Here is a 19,401-nt window from a genome sequence, read left to right on the forward strand (position 1 = left end):
TAGTAGTCTTATACCCAAGGAAGCTACCAAACAGGAACCTTCCATCAGGACGCCATGGCTTGAGCCCAAAAATACATATACACATATATACACATATACAGTACATATACTGTATATATACATATACACGCATACACATACATACACATGTACATATATATACACACATATACATACCTATACATATACAGTGGTACCTCTACATACGAATTTAATCCGTTCCACTACCGACTTCGGATGTAGAAACAAATTTTCCCATAAGAATACATTGAAATAGGATTAATCCGTGGTTGAGCCCAAAAACCTATGATAACTCCTTAATAAATTACTACACATAATTACACATGACAATATGCACTCTAAATTAGATAATAGACATGTAAAAAAGAATAATTATCAAGAAATTATAAATAAGAAACAGGTTTTTAGCGTCACTTTACCTTAGAAAGTCCAGCGCAGGTGTTGGTCTTGCTACGCAGAGAGGAGACGGACGGGCGGCGAAGAGGTAGAGAGGTTGACTACGATAAACATACACTACCGTAACTTATTCTAACTTACACTAAGTGAACTTTAACCTAACTTAGCTTATTTATTAATTTTATTTTTTTTATTTTATATTTTTTTTTTTTACTTTTTCTTTTTGAGGATTAATTTTAATCACTTTCACTCAACACTTAAAATTGATTGAATTTTTTCTCTTCAATCTTTGCCGTTTTTTTTTTTTTGTTTTTTTTGTTTCACTTTCGCTTCACTCTTTGCCGTTTTCTTTGAACCACTTCCTTCCTCTTCATCACGAGTTCGCTTCGTAGTTTTTTTTTTTAAAGAAGATATCGATAGAAAGTTGCTTGGTACATCTTTTCAGAATGTTTTGAAAATAAGTTAGGGAAACATCATCAAACTGCGCAACTACATGACAAACCTGCAATTTCTTTGGATGGTATTTGTCGATGAAGTCGACCACGTCTTGATATTCTCCTAACCTCTTTTATTTGCGCCGAACCTAACACATGTTCTACCTCCTCGATCCCTTCCTTGTCATCACTCATGTGCTCAGACATAGCATGGAGTTCCTTGAGCTCCTCTGTAGTAAGTTCGTCGTGATGTTCTTTTGCAAGTTCACACACAAGGACGCCACGCTCATGCTTTTCAATAATTCCTTGCTTTACTTCTAAAGAAAGCATTTCCTTATTCCTTTTCTCACCACTACCACTTGCGAAACTAAGCCTTTTAGGACCCATGATTTACATAAAATACTGTAAAAGGATGAACATAAAAAATCACGATGAAAACACAGTTAATAGCAGAACGCACAGGGCACAACCACACGAAGCCGACGAGAACAGAGGAATGTCCCAAGCCACGCTAATTGAGGGTCCCTCCGAGGTAGAAATGCTGCCTTCTATCGGCGGAAATAAAAGATACATCCAGCGCTATGAGTTCCATCTACGTATTGTTTATTTCGGGTGTCAAAAAAAATTTGGGTGTAGAGTAGGAACGTGTTCGAATTGTACTTCGCATGTCGAAAATTTTGGATACAACCGGTACGATGAAAATTGCTTACTTCGTGTCGAAATAAAATTCGGGTGTAGTCGAAAAATTGCTCGAATTTTACTTCGGATGTTGGAAAATTTGGATGTAGATACGTTCGTGTGTAGAGGTTCCACTGTACATACATATACATACTTATACACATATACATACATATATACACATTATATATATATATATTACAATAAACATATAATCACGTATATATCAATACTTGTATCTAGCATAACACTATATAGTGCCATTGTAATTATGCATACTATATAAAACAATTGTACCCTTTAATGAATGGTAGCTTAGGTCTAAATATTAATTTCACAGTGACGTTTGTTATTCACAATACATTCAGTTCTACATTAAGTGGTTAAAGTTTTTTTATATAGCTTACAAATCTCTTTAAATATAAAGGCGTCGAGTTTATACATTCCATGTCCAATATTTAAGTTGTTTACAAAGGTTTCTTTTATGAAACTGGACTGATGTTTCTTTCCACTAAGTTATTTGAATGATCCAATTTCTTTGCACCTGACCAATTAATAGTGTGATTTTTATTTCTAACGTGAGCAAAGAGTGCATTACTACTCAAACCAAGGCAACAAAGTTAAGAAATCTGTACAGTATTTACTAATATGTTTTTAAGAGCATTTCGAGTCTGCAGCCCTGAATATATTGATGATAAAATAAATGAGATTAGAGCAATAGGTAAAAAACTGAAGTACCCTGAAATTGTGTTAGATGATGCACTAAGAAATGCAAAAAAGCCTTTTTTTCGGTAATGATAACAGAAAAAACTACAACACACAAAATTTACTTGTACTGCCTTATTGTAATTCTTTTAAAGAAATTCCCCAACTGTTGAAAAATTTCAATGTAAATGTAGCATTTAAGAGTAACAATACAATAAAAAAAAACATCCTTAATAAAGAATTCTCCTGACATTACTAAGGGATGTGTATATCGTATTCCATGCAATGCTTGTGAAAAATTCTATATTGGTCAAACTGGTAAACCCCTAGAAAAGAGAATTGAACAACATAAGAAAAGTGTCAGATATGCTCAAGATAATAATGCACTCTTTGCTCACGTTAGAGATAAAAATCACACTATTAATTGGTCAGGTGCAAAGAAATTGGTTCATTCAAATAACTTAGTGGAAAGAAACATCATAGAGTCCAGTTTCATAAAAGAAACCTTTGTAAACAACTTAAATATTGGACATGGAATGTATAAACTCGACTCCTTTATATGTACAGAGATTTGTAAGCTATATAAAAAAAACTTTAACCACTTAATGTAGAACTGAATGTATTGTGAATAATTAACGTCACTGTGAAATTAATATTTAGACCTAAGCTACCATTCATTAAAGGGTACAATTGTTTTATATAGTATGCATAAGTACATTGGCACTATATAGTGTTATGCTAGATACAATTATTGATATATACGTGATTATATGTTTATTGTAATAATGTTGTATGTGCATAGATATATATATATATATGTATATGCATGTATATGTGTATGTATATATATAGGTATGTACATGTATGTGTGTATACATATGTATTTGTATATGTATGTGTGTATATATGTGTATATGTGTATGTATATATGTATATGTATAAATATATATATATATATATATATATATATATATATATATATATATATATATATATATATATATATATATATATATATATATATATATATATATATATATATGTATATGTGTATATATATAAATATATATATACTGTGTATATATATATATATATATATATATATATATATATATATATATATATATATATATATATATATATATATATATATACATGGTAATCATGTGTAAAAAAAACATTTATATGTAAGTCTATATGTTTTTATATGTATACCAGTATGTGTACACGTTTGTATATGTCTATGTATATATTATACATGTTTGTGTATGTATGCCTGTCTGTGTATACGTATGTATATGTCTTTTTATATATTTATGTATAATGTGTTTTATATATACATATAGTTTTGCTTATGTATTTATATAGATAAGGCTACCGTTATTCATATAAACAAACTGTATTGAAAGTCAAAAAACAAGAATTTACCTGTCACCAGAAATGACCCTTTTGGGCAGGTGTCTAATGAGGTTGGATCTCCGCCCACTAAACACTTGACCTCAGCCCAGATAGCTGGTTTGGGAGTGTCATTGTTCTGTAAGCCTCTATGTGTATGTTCGTACGTTTACTTTCCCTATAAAATGTAAAGAAACCTCTCTCAATAAATCAGTCCTCTGAAGAAGTATCACGAAACTAGTCAGGACTTAATCGTATATTTCTTATTTTCATTTTCCCTGTGGTTCTTCTGCATCTGAGCATCACGTTTTCCTGTGATTTTTACACACACACACACATATATATATATATATATATATATATATATATATATATATATATATATATATATATATATATATATATATATATAGATATATATATATATATCTATAGATATATATATATATATATATATATATATATATATATATATATATATATATATATATATATATATATATATATATATATAGATATATATATATAATATATGTGTGTGTGTGTGTGTATATATATATTAACCATTTTTTCTTAAAATTTTAGCATGAAAGTAGCTCTCTATACTCTAAACAATTACACAAAGTTTCATGGGTATAGAATAATAAATATGGGTTTAATTGTCTTTGCTCCTTAAGCCGCCTTGAGAATGTCTCCCATTAAATGATGCTGAAGATTAAAAAACAAAAGAATTGGTGTACAAGATCTATCAGGGGACAAATGTGATATTTGGATATGGTTAAGTAATTGTGTTAGAATATAGGTCTCAAGTTTGTATAGTTAGGAAAAATCCAAAATATTTTTTTCAAATTTGTGATTATACTCTGAAATATATGAAGAATTAGACATTAAATAGAGGCCGGTTAGTGTTAGTTACTTGTGGTTTTTGCTTCCTGAAGTGTTGGATTGTAACTGAATGTTCCCCTTCTTGCTCCAGCATAATGCGTACAGTAGAACCTCTCAGCAGCGTACACTGTTACTACTGTCAAACTGGGCTTCTTGCTCCAGCGTAATGCGTGCAATAGAACCTCTGAGCAACAGAAACTGTTACTACTGTCAAACTGACTACTCGATTACTTCTTATGGGGGTGGGGTATCTCCTGCTACTTGCCTACATCTCATTATGAATTTTAACAGTTGAGTTTTCATTCATTCTCCTTTTATAGGACTCAGGTTTTTATAGTTAGGAAAAATACAGATATTACTTTTAAGATTTTTTATTTTGCGGGTGTAAAATTCACCCATTAAAGCATAGTTTACCTTATTGCTTTACATTATAATTTTATTTTGAAACATTTAAACTTACCCGCTGGTTATATAACAATAGCTTTATTCTTCCGTCCGGCAGAAATTCAAAACTCACAGCAATCACATAGATATGCCAGGTAAACACCAGCGCCACCAAGGAGCTAGGTCGAACTATTCCTTCTAGTATCAGATTTTCTTTTGCCGCCATACTGGCAACATAGAAAGAAATTTACTCGTGTTTAACCTGGATTTTAGCAGTACAGTATATTGGTGATGTACTCTTGTTACGGGTTTTAGCATTCGCTTATTAGGTTTTTGTTTGATATTTTATTGCTATGTTATAGATTAAAAGGTAGGATTAGAAATTTTTCAACCTATTTTTAACTAACGAAAGCATTATGGCAATAGGTAAACATCTCGCCTCATCGATGATGTCACAGTCATATGACGTAAGCTTGAGTATGACTTGCATTTTCTTTCTTTTTCTACAAAGAATGATAAGTTAATACTATCTTACAAAGTATTTAGTTATATGAAATAAAAGGATTATGTTATTTCAAGAAAATTTTTGTCCTTTTGGTATGCTTTCTTTGCATAATCTTCGATCTGTTTTAAAGATTATCTAGCGTTCCTTTTTATTCATGCTACGCAGTCCTCAGTCTATCGTTACAGTATTACTCTTTGTATCGATATTTATGAAAAGTACTTTTTTCTTTAAAGACTAAGTTTTTAAGTTATATTAGATAAAAGGAATATGTCATTTTCCAATTATATTGGTCCTTTAAGTATTTTTTCTTTAGCTAATCTGTTTACAAAAATTAAAGAAAATTAGCGTTCAGTTAATTTTTATACGACGTAATATTCATGACATTCGATATAGTCTCACGATTCTTTGTATCGTTGTTTACTTGTTCGTTTTTGGAATACTAAATTTTTTCGTATAATATTTATAAATGTTCCAATTGTTAAATATGACTAATCGTCTTTTATTGGAACCCCTTAATAATAAGGGTTGGTTTCAATATATAGATATATTCTTTATTCCTATATCTATTCATTTAATAGGTTAACAAGACATCTCTACCTAGGTTAGAGACTTGTAGGAGGAAGGGAGTGACTTTCAGAAACTCATGAGTTTTTTTCTGAAGAGTTTCCATTTTATTTTGTACCTACTGCTCCTCGTTCCGCCTTCAGAGTTTTTTGCTAAGGAAGACGTCAAAGGAGTCTCTGTTTATTACTGTATTTTATTATTATTACTAGCCAAGCTACAAACCCAGTTGGAAAAGCAAGATGCTATAGGCCTAAGGGCTCCAATAGGGAAAGATAGCTCAGTGAGGAAAGGAAATAAGGAAATAAATAAATGATGAGAATAAATTAACAATAAATCATTTCGAGAAAAGTAATAAAGTAAAAAAGACAGTGCTGATAGGGCAGTGCTATAGCGCGTACGCAGTGCAGCATAAAGAACCTAACTGCAGATGTTGGTGCAGCAGCACGTTCAGCTGCAACAGCAGGAAGTGCATTAGGGCTTTTGTAAGAGAAGGCAGTGCCCCTTTTTTGCTGTATACGTCCTGTCAGAAGTTGGCAAAGCTTTAGTTCAAGCTGAAAAGGATCTTGTTCCTCAGTCTGGTGTTACAGTACAGGCACCGCCACTTCCGCCTGACTGTTTTCCATCTACTGAAATGCGGAGCGTTATGTAAGCGATGAGGAAGGCGGGCTCGCGATCAAAGTTTTCTACACCGGTGTCACCTAATTGTGATCCTAATTGGACTATGCTGCTGGCATGAAGCAACGGCTCTCATCTGTTATGCAGTCTTATCAGCCTGCTGTTAGCAAAGCGATGGTTCGTCATGATTCTTATCAGGACGCATTGTCGCACAGGCGGCCTACCAGCAACTTAAATGTTGAACAGCGTGATAGGGCTTCTATATCCCATTGAGTGTCTGCTTCTCTTGATACCAGACATCAAACGGCCAAGTGTGTCATCGAGCGTTTACCTTCCAAGCACGGCGACGAACGCTAGGAAGCTAAGCGCAGCATTGGGCATCAAGCTGAACGTAACGTCGAGCAACAAGCTCGTGACGTCGAACGTCAAACAACCGTGACTTCCAACGTCAGTCACTTACTGTTCAAGCTACGTCCAGAGGACAAAAGTTCTCTATGGAGACTCATTAGACTATGCTTGCAGCAGTAAAGGAGGTCCACTGGATGATCTTTTTAGATCTCCAGGATTCTTACTTCTACTTCCCCATCCATCCGAACTTCAAGCTACCGGAAGGTTCGTGTATGGGAGGAAGTTGTCCAGTTTTGAGTTCTTTGTTTCAGGCTAAGCACCACCCCTCGAATAGAGGGTGCGTCTGTGAGGACATATCGTTGTTTCCTATCCTTAGACCTCTTCCAAGGAATGCCGATTTGAAACTTCTTCCTGCTCCCTTTTCCCGGAGAGAAAAAATATCAAACGATAAAGGAAATGAGAGGCTTTAGCTACCGAGCAGTCGCCTACTCGAGCATACCTTTTGACGCCTCACAGGTCTCTCACCTTCATCATAGGAAAGGTGAGGTGAAAGCGTCGTCTTCAGATGACTCAGCACCCAGACGAGGCTGGCATGAACTTCCAGACTTCTTAAGAGGAAGATGGACACGGTCAATCAGCGTCTTTTCTTGACATCGCAAGCTTCTGGTTGTAGTCTTTCGAACAGTTCTGAGCATTTTTTCTACCTACCAAAGAAAAACACTCCTACCAAACATCGATTTAGGATGTAGCAACTGTCAAATAATGTCCAACTCTCTCAATTGCAGGACAGTTGTCTGAGCCTAGCATGGCTTCAGTTCATGCTCCTGATCCACCATCAAACTGGTTATCGTCTTCTGGACGCTCTGCGTGTTTTTTTAACGGTGTAGAAAGAGAGCTTGTGGTAGACGTGACGTCTCCTGTACCACAACAGTTTGACCCTATTTTTATTACGCGACTAGATTTGCAACAGAAGCTCTCTTCGCTCATGCTAGTTTGTCGGCCTGCATACAACAAGAGAGTAGCAGACCTGGATCTTGAGTGTCAGGTAACTTCAGTCCTGTTGGCTCTCAAGGGGTTCGAGAAGCTAATACTAAACAAAGTAATACAAATCAATGCAGACAATACCACAGCTTTGGCCTACATAGCGAAACAAGGGGGAACACATTCAAGGCCGCTTTACGAGATAGCAAGAACTCTTCTCATTTGGGCACATCAAAGAAAGATATCCCTGTTGACAAGATTCATTCAAGGGGAAAAGAATGTGAGGGCAGACAGCCTCAGCAGGAGGAATCAAGTTCTCCCCACAGAGTGGACACTGCATCTAAATGTATGCAAGAAACTTTGGCGGATTTGGGGCCGCCCTCTCATAGATCTATTCGCGACCTCAAAAAATCAAAAGACTAGAGAATTATTGCTCCTCAGTTCCAGATCTTGAAGCGTCGCACATAGATGCGTTCCTGATGGACTGGTCACACCTAGACGTGTACGCTTTCCCTCCATTCAAAGTGCTGTACAAAGTACTACAAAAGTTTGTGTCTCACGAGGGAACCAGATTGACGTTAATAGCCCCCTTCTGGCCGCAAGAGGTTGGTTCACAGAGGTACTGGAATGGATGGTGGATGTTCCAAGAAGCTTGCCATTGAGAATAGATCTTCTCAGACAATCCCACTTGGCAAGAAACCGTCTAAACCTCCAAGCTCTACGTCTGACTGCCTTCAGACTATCGAAAAACTTGCAAGATCGAGAGGATTTTCGAAGGAAGCCGCCAAGGCTATTGCTAGAGCAAGAAGAACTTCTACTATCAGGGTGTGCCAATCCAAGTAGGAAGTTTTTTAGAGCATGGTGTAAAGCTAACTCACTTTCTTCATCCAGTACCTCTGTAGCTCAAATTGCCGATTTCTTTTTAGAGCTTAGAAGGCACAATTTCTCCTCGTCAACCATTAAAGGGTACAGGAGTAAGTTAGCAACAGTCTTCAGGCATAGACATTTAGACCTCTCGGATAACAAGGACCTTCAGGATCTCCTTAAAATTTACACGTGGTTTTAAAATTTTTTATGAGTGACAGATTCGAACCTTTGAACTCTGCTTCTTTTAAAGATCTGACTTTAAATACTTTATTTTTAGTAAGCTTAGCAACAGCTAAAAGGGTCAGTGAAGTTCATGCTTTTAGCAAAAACATTGGCTTTAGAAATGGCAAAGCTACTGTATATGCTTCCTGCAGCTTGAATTTCTAGCCAAGAACGAACGTCCTTCTCACCCATGGCCAAACTATTTCGAAATTGCTAACCTCTCTGATTTGGTGGGTGAGGAGCTGGAGAAGGTTCTTCTTCCTGTTAGAGCACTAAGGTTCTATTTAGACAGGACTAAAGGTTTAAGAGGCAATTCAGAAGCTCTTTGGTGTGCAGTCTTGAAACTCCTTTTCATATTTCATAAGACTTGTGATTAAAGAAGCTCACACACACACACTGTGGTGAGGCAGACCTTAAGCTCCTGAAAGTTAAGACTCATGAAGTTAGAGCTGTGGCAACTTCTGTAGCTTTTGAACAAAATCGTTCTCTGCAAAGTATAATTGATACAACGTTTAGGAGAAGTAAATCTGTATTCGCATCACATTATTTAAAACTTGTCCAGACTCTTTATGAGGACTGCTACACTTTGGGTCCATTCGTAGCAGCGAATGCAGTAGTAGGTGAAGGATCTACCACTACACTCCCTTAATCCCTAGTACCCTTTTCCCCTCTTGGAACTTTTATATATTATGATTGGAGGAAATTGTTAAACTATCTTCCGTAATCTTTGACTTAGTCAGGTAGTCATTTGTTCCTTGAGAGCGCCCGGAACAAGGATATTAGTTGAGGTCCTGTCAGCATATAGGTTATTCACCATTTGACAGCTCCTAGAGTTCTTTAGCCCCCTGGGTGGATTGCTGGTTCTCAAAGGACAGCAGACTTAATAATGCAGAGAATCATTGAAGTCAGCTTCCTTAATAGGTCCGAACCCCTAAGCTAGTTTTGTTTTTAACTCTTAAGTGAAATTCCATTAATGTTGCTGTCTGTGACCCGCCACCAAGGGTGTCAATCAGCTATTGTTTTATAACCAGCGGGTAAGTTTAAATGTTTAAAAATGGTATTTTCATAATAAAATCAATTTTTGAACATACTTACCCGCTGGTTATATAACTTAAAATACCACCCTCCTCCCCTCTAGAGACCTATGGGCATGGAAAATCTGATACTAGAAGGAATAGTTTGACCTTGCTCCGTGGTGGCGCTGGTGTTTACCTGGCATATCTATGCGATTGCTGCGAGTTTTGAATTTCTGCCGGACAGAAGAATAAAGCTATTGTTATATAACCAGCGGGTAAGTATGTTCAAAAATTTATTTTATTATGAAAATATAATTTTTGAAGAAACTGAGTGTTTTATCAATGTTTTTATAACAGAAATACTGTATGTAGTTTTGAGGAATAATGTCAATGGTTGGTGGTCAAATTACTCTTTTAATTTTTACTTCCTTTTATATGAACAGATGAGGGAATCCCCATAGAAAATATGGCTCATGATTTTAAGTCAGAGGCTGTGTTCATCAAGGAGGAAGAAATTTTTATCAAAGAGGAGGAATTATGCATCAAAGAGGAACCCACAGAATCAATGGAGACGGGAAGTGCATGTGACGAAGGAAATGGTGTTAAGTTTGGGGATGAAGACAGAATTATCAAAGATGAAATCGACTTCAATAATGATGAATCTCAGCATCTAAATGTAAGTAAGTGCCTGTTAAGGTTATTGTCATTAAATTGATAAGGTTCTTTCTTTCTATGTGATTTAAGACCTCCATTCATTACTGTAGTTAATAAATACATACCATCATCCAGGCAAGGGGACAGTTGCATGGCGTACAAACACAGTCACCAGGTAGTGTATACTGCTTCAGCTGTTTTGAAGGTGAGAGCGAACATGATTTCATAAGCGAGAAAACTACAGGCATATCATCCATGTGCCCTTGGACATGGTCAAAGCAATGCCTGCTAGTTTGATGGTTGGTATAAATAGAGCATATTGCTAAACACACAAAGTTAAACTGCAGAACTCCTTTGCAGTTAATTTCAGATTTCCAATATACAGGTAGTCATCGACTTATCACCTATGCAACTTATGACTTCGCTTCTACGACCACTTTTCACTTTGATGTCACAAATCTGTCGGAAATAGTGTACAGTACTAATATGACAAATATTTCTTTAGAAATAATCTATTTACTTGTATAAACCTCTACTAATTTATCTTGGTAAGTTAGTGTTTTCTTGAATTGATAATGTCCAGTACAGTATTCATTTTAAGTGGAAAAAATTTAAGAATGTAAGAAAAGTTTTAATATCTGTCAAGTTCATATCATATGTCTGGTGATGTCATATTTCTGGCAGAAATAGTCACCAAATCACGTTATTTCCTTTCACTAGGTTATTGATTAATGTTAGTGTCCCCCATCGATATATCGAGTAACGATACAAAGTATTTCATGGGTCTGTATTGGTTGTTAAGAGTACTACTTAACGTACATATGACTACAACTAGAACAGAATCTCATATATTATGGTAGTTTTATTTCCTTTGTTTCATCTCTGATAGTAGAAAGATATTTATGTAATGAAAGTAAACTAACAGGGTAAATATTTTCTTAGAATAGTTTTTTACATTATAAAAATGAAACATATTTGCTTGCTAAGATAATATTTTCTTCTATTTCTTGCAAGAAAAACAGAATGGTTTTATATATTTTGCAAGTCATTCTTTGTCGAGTTCACGTCACATTCCTGGTACCTGTATTGAGTTGGCAATTTGAGTGATTTTCTTTCGATTCGTTACATAGTAAGTAATATTATTCCTATCATTGAAACATTGAATAACGATAACAGTTATTTCAGTGGTCTGTATAAGTTCTTATGAGTACAGTACTACTTACAGCAAATTTAAAAAAAGATGTACTGTACAGTACTGTATGTCTGGTGACGTTATATTTCTGGCAGAAGGCTAGCTGGCAAATAGAGTGAGTTCTTTTCAATTCTTTACTGAGTTATTATTATTATTATTATTATTATTTATTGCTAAGCTACAACCTTAGTTGGAAAAGCAGAATGCTATAAGCCCAGGGGCCCCAACAGGGAAAATAGCCTAGTGAGGAAATGAAACAAAGAAAAATAAAATATTTTAAGAACAGTAACAACATTAAAATAAATATTTCCTATATAGACTATAAAACTTTAACAAAACAAGAGGAAGAAAAATTAGATAGAATAGTGTGCCTGAGTGTACCCTCAAGCAAGAGAACTCTAACCCAAGACAGTGGAAGACCATGGTACAGAGGCCTTGGCACTACCCAAGACTAGAGAACAATGGTTTGAATTTAGAGTGTCGTTCTCCTACAAGAGCTGCTTACCATAGCTAAAGAGTCTCTTCTACTGGGAGGTATTCATAAAAATGAAGGATATCCTTGTAAGCATAAGGTAGAAGTACAAGGTAATTCTATGAAGCAAAAGGTAGAAGTATAAGCAAATCTTTCTTTCCATATTCATAATGATTACCTTTAACTTGCGAGGATATCCTCCAAGCAGAAGTAAAAGGTTGACTCGTGTTTCGGGAGCGCTTAGTTACATGTTGGAACTTGTAAGATTTCATTTGTGCTGTCAAGATAAGAAAGTTCTTAACATTCTATCGTTCTTTGCAGGCTTTCGTATTAGCGAAAATGCATTACTCAGATAGCGAAAGTGATAATGAAAGTGCAACAAATCCTAATAACAAACTGCAGTTCATTTCTGAACAAGTTGCCGCTGCTCCTGTCATTTTGGAAAAATCGCAAGTACCCAACCTAAAACGAAAGAAGGATGAAGCAATTGAAAATCTTATTAAGAAATACGAAGCAACGTTTGGAAAGTCACTGGACACCAAAGGTTTATTGAAAAAAATAAACAATATGAAAACAAGGCTAAAGCGTAAAACGGATTTGAAAAGAACAGGTAATAAAGCTATCAAATTATTAGACTGGGAGAAGAGTATGCTAAAGGCTATGGAAGGTGACACGAATCCAACGATTGGAAAAATTCGAGGCGGCATGCAGATTGGTATTCAGGAAGGAGATTTTTCTCAGACAAGAAGAAATGAACCAATTCTACAGCAAAGCGAGAGTGAAGGAACTGATGAGCAGTCATGTAGTAGTCTCACTGATGTTCAACCATTGCCGCCAAAGAAGAAATTAGCGACAGAGAAGTATGAAACAGATGAAACTAGAAAAATGACAACTAAAGAACTCCAACGCTTAGTACTTTTGCAGCAGTATAAAACGAGTGTAGTGCAACAACAATACTACGAAAAGAAGTTGGAAATGATGCAGCAGCCTGAGAAATCAACACCAAAAACTGTTTCCGACGGAAATCAAACGTATTTTAAGTTATAAAAAAAAAAACTTCATCCAAAGGTGTTATTTGAGTTAGTTATTTTTTAGTTTAAACAGAAAAAACTGTTATTTGAGTTAAGTTTTTTTTAGTTTAAACAGAACAAAACTGTTATTTGAGTTGAAGTTTTTTTTTTGTTTAAACAGAAAAAAATGTTATTTGAGTTAAATTTTTTTTAGTTAAAACAGAAAATGTCATTTCATTTTCCAAAAATGTGACTTCATTAACTTCATAAATAGCAATTTTGGTTAAGATATGCCTTGTAAGTTGTAACATAATTTTTTATTATTAAAGTTGTATATTACAATGCTCAAGTTGTTCCTGATTTCCTGTCCCTGTTGTCGAGGAGCTAGTTCATCACGATTGTTGTCATGGTTTTCTTCATCTTCTTCTGGTATCTCTTCAGCTGGCTCGAAGTCAGGATCACCTAAAGTTTTTGCAATGTTATGGAGCATGACACAGGTAACGATTATTTTCGGTACATTTTCCAACTTCTCGCGACAAACATATTGTAAGATAGGAAATCGATGTTTCAGTTGGCGAAAGCATCGTTCAATTATTACTCTCTTTTTTGAAAAGCTTGTTATATTTTACCTCAGCAGGGGATGTAGGATTTCGATATGGAGTCATGAGACATGGCTCTATCCCATATCCGTCATCACCAAGTAGCACAGCATTAGCTTTAGTTCTTAATTGTAAACACACTTGTGAATTTCTCCATATCCTTGAGTCGTGCACGGATCCAGGCCAACTAACATCAACACTAGTGAACATTTCTTTGGCATCACAAGTGGCTTGAACATTCAGAGTAGACTTGCCTTTTTGATTAATGTACTCATCTCCATGCAGCTTTGGTTTCAGTATCCCCACGTGCGTACAATCTATGACACCAATAGCTGTTGGAAACTTATAACTGTTTTGCCTCTACTATTTCTCTGTTGGTAGTTGGAAACTTTATACATTCATTCGCATGAGCAATTATGCTATCAACTACTGTATTCACAGTCCTTGATACCGTTGCTTGGCTAACACCAAGTTTTTGACCGATACCTTTTTGATAGCCAGGATCACTGAGGTAACGTAAATATATCTTCATTCTATGGAAAGATGACAAGGCGCCTCCCCGAGTTTCTTCATTGGTGCCTAAAAATCTGTCCGCAAGCCACTGTACATTTTGTTCTTCAAAACGGAATAACATCTTGAAATCATGATCACGTATGGGTAAACGGGGCATGTATTGTTTAACAGGCCTCACATCCACAAAATCTGCCATCGTGCTGAGAATCGGACAGAACAACCTTTCTCTTTGAACTGCAGTCTCCTACTGACCAGACTCCGCTTTTTCGAAGCATATGCTCTTTATATGAAGTAAAGGGTCTTCTTTATGTATAACCATTTACTTGTATGTGATTATAAGGATATGCTTTTGGTCTAAAAGTAGAAGCTTTTGCTTGAAATGTTTATGAATACAAGTAGAAGGATTTTCTTCATATTTTGCAAGTATAAGCATATCCTTTTCTTTATGAATACCGCCCTTTGTCGAGTTATCGTCACATTCCTGGTATTGAGTTGGCAAATTGAGTGATTTTCTATTGATTCGTTACATACTGTAGTAAGTAATACTATTCCTGTCATCGAAATATTGAATAACGATATCAATTATTTCAGTGATCTGTATCAGTTGTTATGAGTACAGTACAGTACTACCTGCAGCAAATTTAAGAAGGGAGTACAGTACTGTATGTCTAGTGACGTTATATTTCTGGCAGAAGGCTAGCTGGCAAATAGAGTGAGTTCTTTTCAATTCTTTACCGAATTTTATTAGTATTCTCATAATTGAAACATCAAGTAACAATACCAAGTATTTCTAATAATGTCTAAAGAAATATCCCATACAGATAGAGAGAGAGAGAGAGATATTCATATAACTAATAATGATGGTTATAAATGAACTGTATGAAAACTATGATATACTATAACATATTGGTGCTTTAACATTCAATAGGAAGATATTTTGAATAAGTTAAGAAATTATATAAACGATATTCCTCACCTTATTTGTATGCGTGCATATTCTCGATACAGTAGCGCAACCTTTTCATCAGCTGATCACAACCAAGAGTAAACAAACGAAATTAAGTCTGTGTGTGTGTGTGTGTGTGTGTGAGAACACATCTAATGTAAGGCTACGTCCACATGGGCGAGCTTTGCTCGACGAACTTTGTCAAGTTATGTTTTTCGCCAATGTCAATGATATACCATTTCTGGGCTCAGACCCGTGCCGCCCAGTGAAATGCTCCTTTAGCACCATTTCTAAGGTATATAACTGTCACTGGGCGGCACAGGTCTCTCTCCCAGAAAAAGATTTTTCCTTCGTCAAAATCCCTTTTCTGTATTCTCTGCTTTAAAATCAAGTCATGTCCAAGTTTTATTGGTCTCGTGAGGAAACTTTAAACTTGATTGAGTTGTATAAACAACATCCATGCCTATGGGATGTGAAGGCCGATGTTTACAGAGATCGTAATGCAAGAGCTGCAGCAATTAATCAAATAACTCTGGAGCTTAATATAAGTGTTATTGAAGATGAGGTGAAGCGGAAACTGGCACTTCTTCGCGGTCAACATTGACGAGAAATGCGGCAAATAAGCAAGTCCAAGAAATCTGGAGCTGGCAAAGAAGACTTATAAATATCAAAACTCTGGTGTTTTAGTTTACTGTCCTTTTTGAACTCGGGCGATGTCATACGACGATCAGTATCGAGTCTCGACGAGGAGGTGCCAAATGTTGAAATATTTTCAGGCAATGAGGCGAGAATTGATCGTATTACCTATGTACAAGATGCTAAGTCCACTAATTAGTAGGTGAAAAATGAAGTGCAATTAGATATTTTGGCTTCCAATACCTCACAGTATTAGACATGTATGTGTCGATAAAATCAGCATGTTTAAAATTATTTTACCTTATTTGAATATTATATTCAACAGACTTGGAAACAGGCATTGTTGGTGGATTTACCTAAGGAGTCTCTCTCTCTCTCTCTCTCTCTCTCTCTCTCTCTCTCTCTCTCTCTCTCTCTCTCTCTCTCTCTCTCTCTCTCTCTCTCTCTCTCTCTCTCGCGTGAATGAAGAAATGAAATAAGATATTTTTTATTTGTGTTATATGTATTTCATTGCTACATAATATTTCTACACCTTAATCTACCACTTAGTTACAATTAATTCATATTATTCATCACTATTCATGAAATAATCTGTTTTGTTATGACACTGCTCCTGGACCCAAAACGTACTTCATGTATTTCTGTCTCACACTCTTCGCGTCTATGCTTGCATTGCAAGACAACGGCTGGAGTCTTGTCAACTCTGATCCGTTTTGTCGCCAATCACCTGGGGCTATTTTTCCATTTCGGTAATTTTCCGAGTCCGAATGCCCTTCAGCGTGAGAATAGACATTTATTTCATCTTTCTGCATATAATTATGAAGCGCGAGACACAAGCTAATACAACTATTACAACCGTTTCTGGTGGCAAAATCGGAACCTATTAGCAAGCATTCCAAATGCATTTTCCACTGTCCGGCATCCTCTGGATAAACGATACGATAAAACTCTTTCACTAGGGGTTTGGCTATTATGAGGATAAGGTTTCAGGATGTGGCGCGTCAAAGGAAATGCATCGTCCGCCGAGAAAACAGATGGCAGGACTTCATCAGTCAAAGCTAGCTGTGCATCCTCTGGAATCCCTGCTGCATTACTAACAATTTGCTCATTGAGAAACGTATTCCCCCACACTTCCATCAGATAGACGTCCATTTGTTCCTACATCAACATAAATGAAATTTAAAAATGCATCGCAAACAGCCATTAGAATTGTTGTCAATATTACCAGTAGATTGGGTTTGTGCGTGTATTGTACGACTATATAAGGGTAAGGGAGATGTGCATGAATGTTATAATTCAAGGGGTATTAGTTTGTTAAGTGTGGTGGGAAAAGTGTATGGTAGAGTACTGATTAATAGGATTAAGGATAAAACAGAGAATGCAATCTTAGAAGTACAGGGTGGTTTTAGAAGAGTTAGGGGTTGTATGAATCAGATTTTTACAGTTAGGCAGATATTCAAGAAATATTTAGCAAAAGGTAAGGATGTGTATGTTGCGCTTGTGGATCTGGAGAAAGCGTATGATAGAGTTGATAGGGAAGCAATGTGGAATGTGATGAGGTTATATAGAGTTGGTGGAAGGTTATTGCAAGCAGTGTAAAGTTTCTACAAAGGTAGTAAAGCATGTGTTAGGATAGGAAATGAAGTGAGTGATTGGTTTCCGGTGAGATTGGGGCTGAGACAGGGATGTGTGATGTCGCCGTGATTGTTTAACTTGTATGTTGATGGAGTGGTGAGAGAGGTAAATGCTCGAGTGCTTGGACGAGGATTAAAACTGGTAGACGAGAATGACTATGAATGGGAGGTAAATCAAATGTTTGTGGATGATACTGTACTGGTTGCGGACGCAGAAGAGAAGCTTGGCCGATTAGTGACAAACTTTGGAAGGGTGTGTGAAAGAAGGAAGTTGAGAGTTAATGTTGGTAAGAGTAAGGTTATGAGATGTACGAGAAGGGAAGGTGGTGCGAGGTTGAATGTCATGTTGAATGGAGAGTTACTTGAGGAGGTGGATCAGTTTAAGTACTTGGGGTCTGTTGTTACAGCAAATGGTGGAGTGGAAGCAGATGTACGTCAGAGAGTGAATGAAGGCTGCAAAGTGTTGGGGTCAGTTAAGGGAGTAGTAAACAATAGAGGGTTGGGCATGAATGTAAAGAGAGTTCTGTCTGAGAAAGTGATTGTACTAACTGTGATGTATGGATCGGAGTTGTGGGGAATGAAAGTGACGGGGAGACAGAAATTGAATGTGTTTAAGATGAAGTGTCTAAGGAGTATGGCTGGTGTATCTCGAGTAGATAGGGTTAGGAACGAAGTAGTGAGGGTGAGAATGGGTGTAAGAAATGAGTTAGCAGCTAGAGTGGATATGAATTGTGTTGAGGTGGTTTGGCCATGTTGAGAGAGTGGAAAATGGCTGTCTGCTAAAGAAGGTGATGAATGCAAGAGTTGATTGGAGAAGTACAAGAGGAAGGCCAAGGTTTTTGTGGATGGATGGAGTGAAGGAAGCTCTGGGTGATAAGAGGATAGATGTGAGAGAGGCAAGAGAGCGTTCTAGAAATAGGAATGAATGGCTAGCGATTGTGACGCAGTTCCGGTAGGCCCTGCTGCTTCCTCCGATGCCTTGGTTTACTGCGGAGGTAGCAGCAAGAAGCTTCATCTGTGGTGGATAACGGGGGAGGGTGGGCTGTGGCACCCTAGCCGAACTCGGTTGAGTCCCTTGTCAGGCTGGGAGGAACGTAGAAAGAAGAGGTCCCCTTTTTGGTTTCGTTTGTTTGATGTCGGCTACTCCCCAAAATTGGGGGAAATGCCTTGGTATAAGTATGTATGTATATATATATACACTCATAAATATATATATATATATATATATATATATATATATATATATATATATATATATGAGTGTGTGTGTGTGTGAGAGAGAGGGAGAAACCTCAAAATCTAATCGTGTTAATTATAATTAATCTAATCGTGTTAATTATGATTTCTGTTTTAGATTTTCAACGACCCGATTCTTTTCGCAATTAACGGGAAGGAAAGTGAGAGTCCAACACCAGCAGCTGCCTCCCATTCAGACAAACGGGACGACTACGATAGGGCTGCAGCACCTATCCCTTTAACCTCAACGAGTGGGACGACTGGTCCGAAACATAATGACGTGAAGTCCCCATTACCGCCATCAAAGAGGAGCAAATCAAACAGAGGGGGTGTTGAGCCCAATGATGTTTTAGCAGCAGTCATGGAACAATTAAAATCCATGTCGTCACAAGAAAAGATTAACGATGAAGCTACTGATTTTGGTGTAGTTGTGGCCAACAGTCTGAGGCAAATGACGAATAAGAATAAGATTTACAGTCAAAAGTTAATTCAT

At 36.4% G+C, this 19,401-nt stretch overlaps 1 protein-coding gene across 11 annotated transcripts in view; it reads left to right on the forward strand.

The window, feature by feature from the left end:
• LOC137627833 (piggyBac transposable element-derived protein 4-like) overlaps positions 1-19,401 on the forward strand; it is a 326,978-nt gene that overhangs the window by 277,271 nt on the left and 30,306 nt on the right. For 10 of the 11 annotated variants that reach the window (XM_068359224.1, XM_068359225.1, XM_068359226.1 and 7 more), the window contains one exon: positions 10,460-10,692. In XM_068359224.1, the coding sequence (XP_068215325.1) occupies positions 10,460-10,692 (233 nt within the window). Of the gene's footprint in view, positions 1-10,459; positions 10,693-12,655; positions 13,385-19,401 lie in introns of those variants that run through there. The other variant, XM_068359234.1, reaches the window with a different exon arrangement.

The sequence above is a fragment of the Palaemon carinicauda genome, chromosome 35 (genome assembly GCF_036898095.1).
Source record: "Palaemon carinicauda isolate YSFRI2023 chromosome 35, ASM3689809v2, whole genome shotgun sequence".
Classification (NCBI taxonomy): domain Eukaryota; kingdom Metazoa; phylum Arthropoda; class Malacostraca; order Decapoda; family Palaemonidae; genus Palaemon; species Palaemon carinicauda.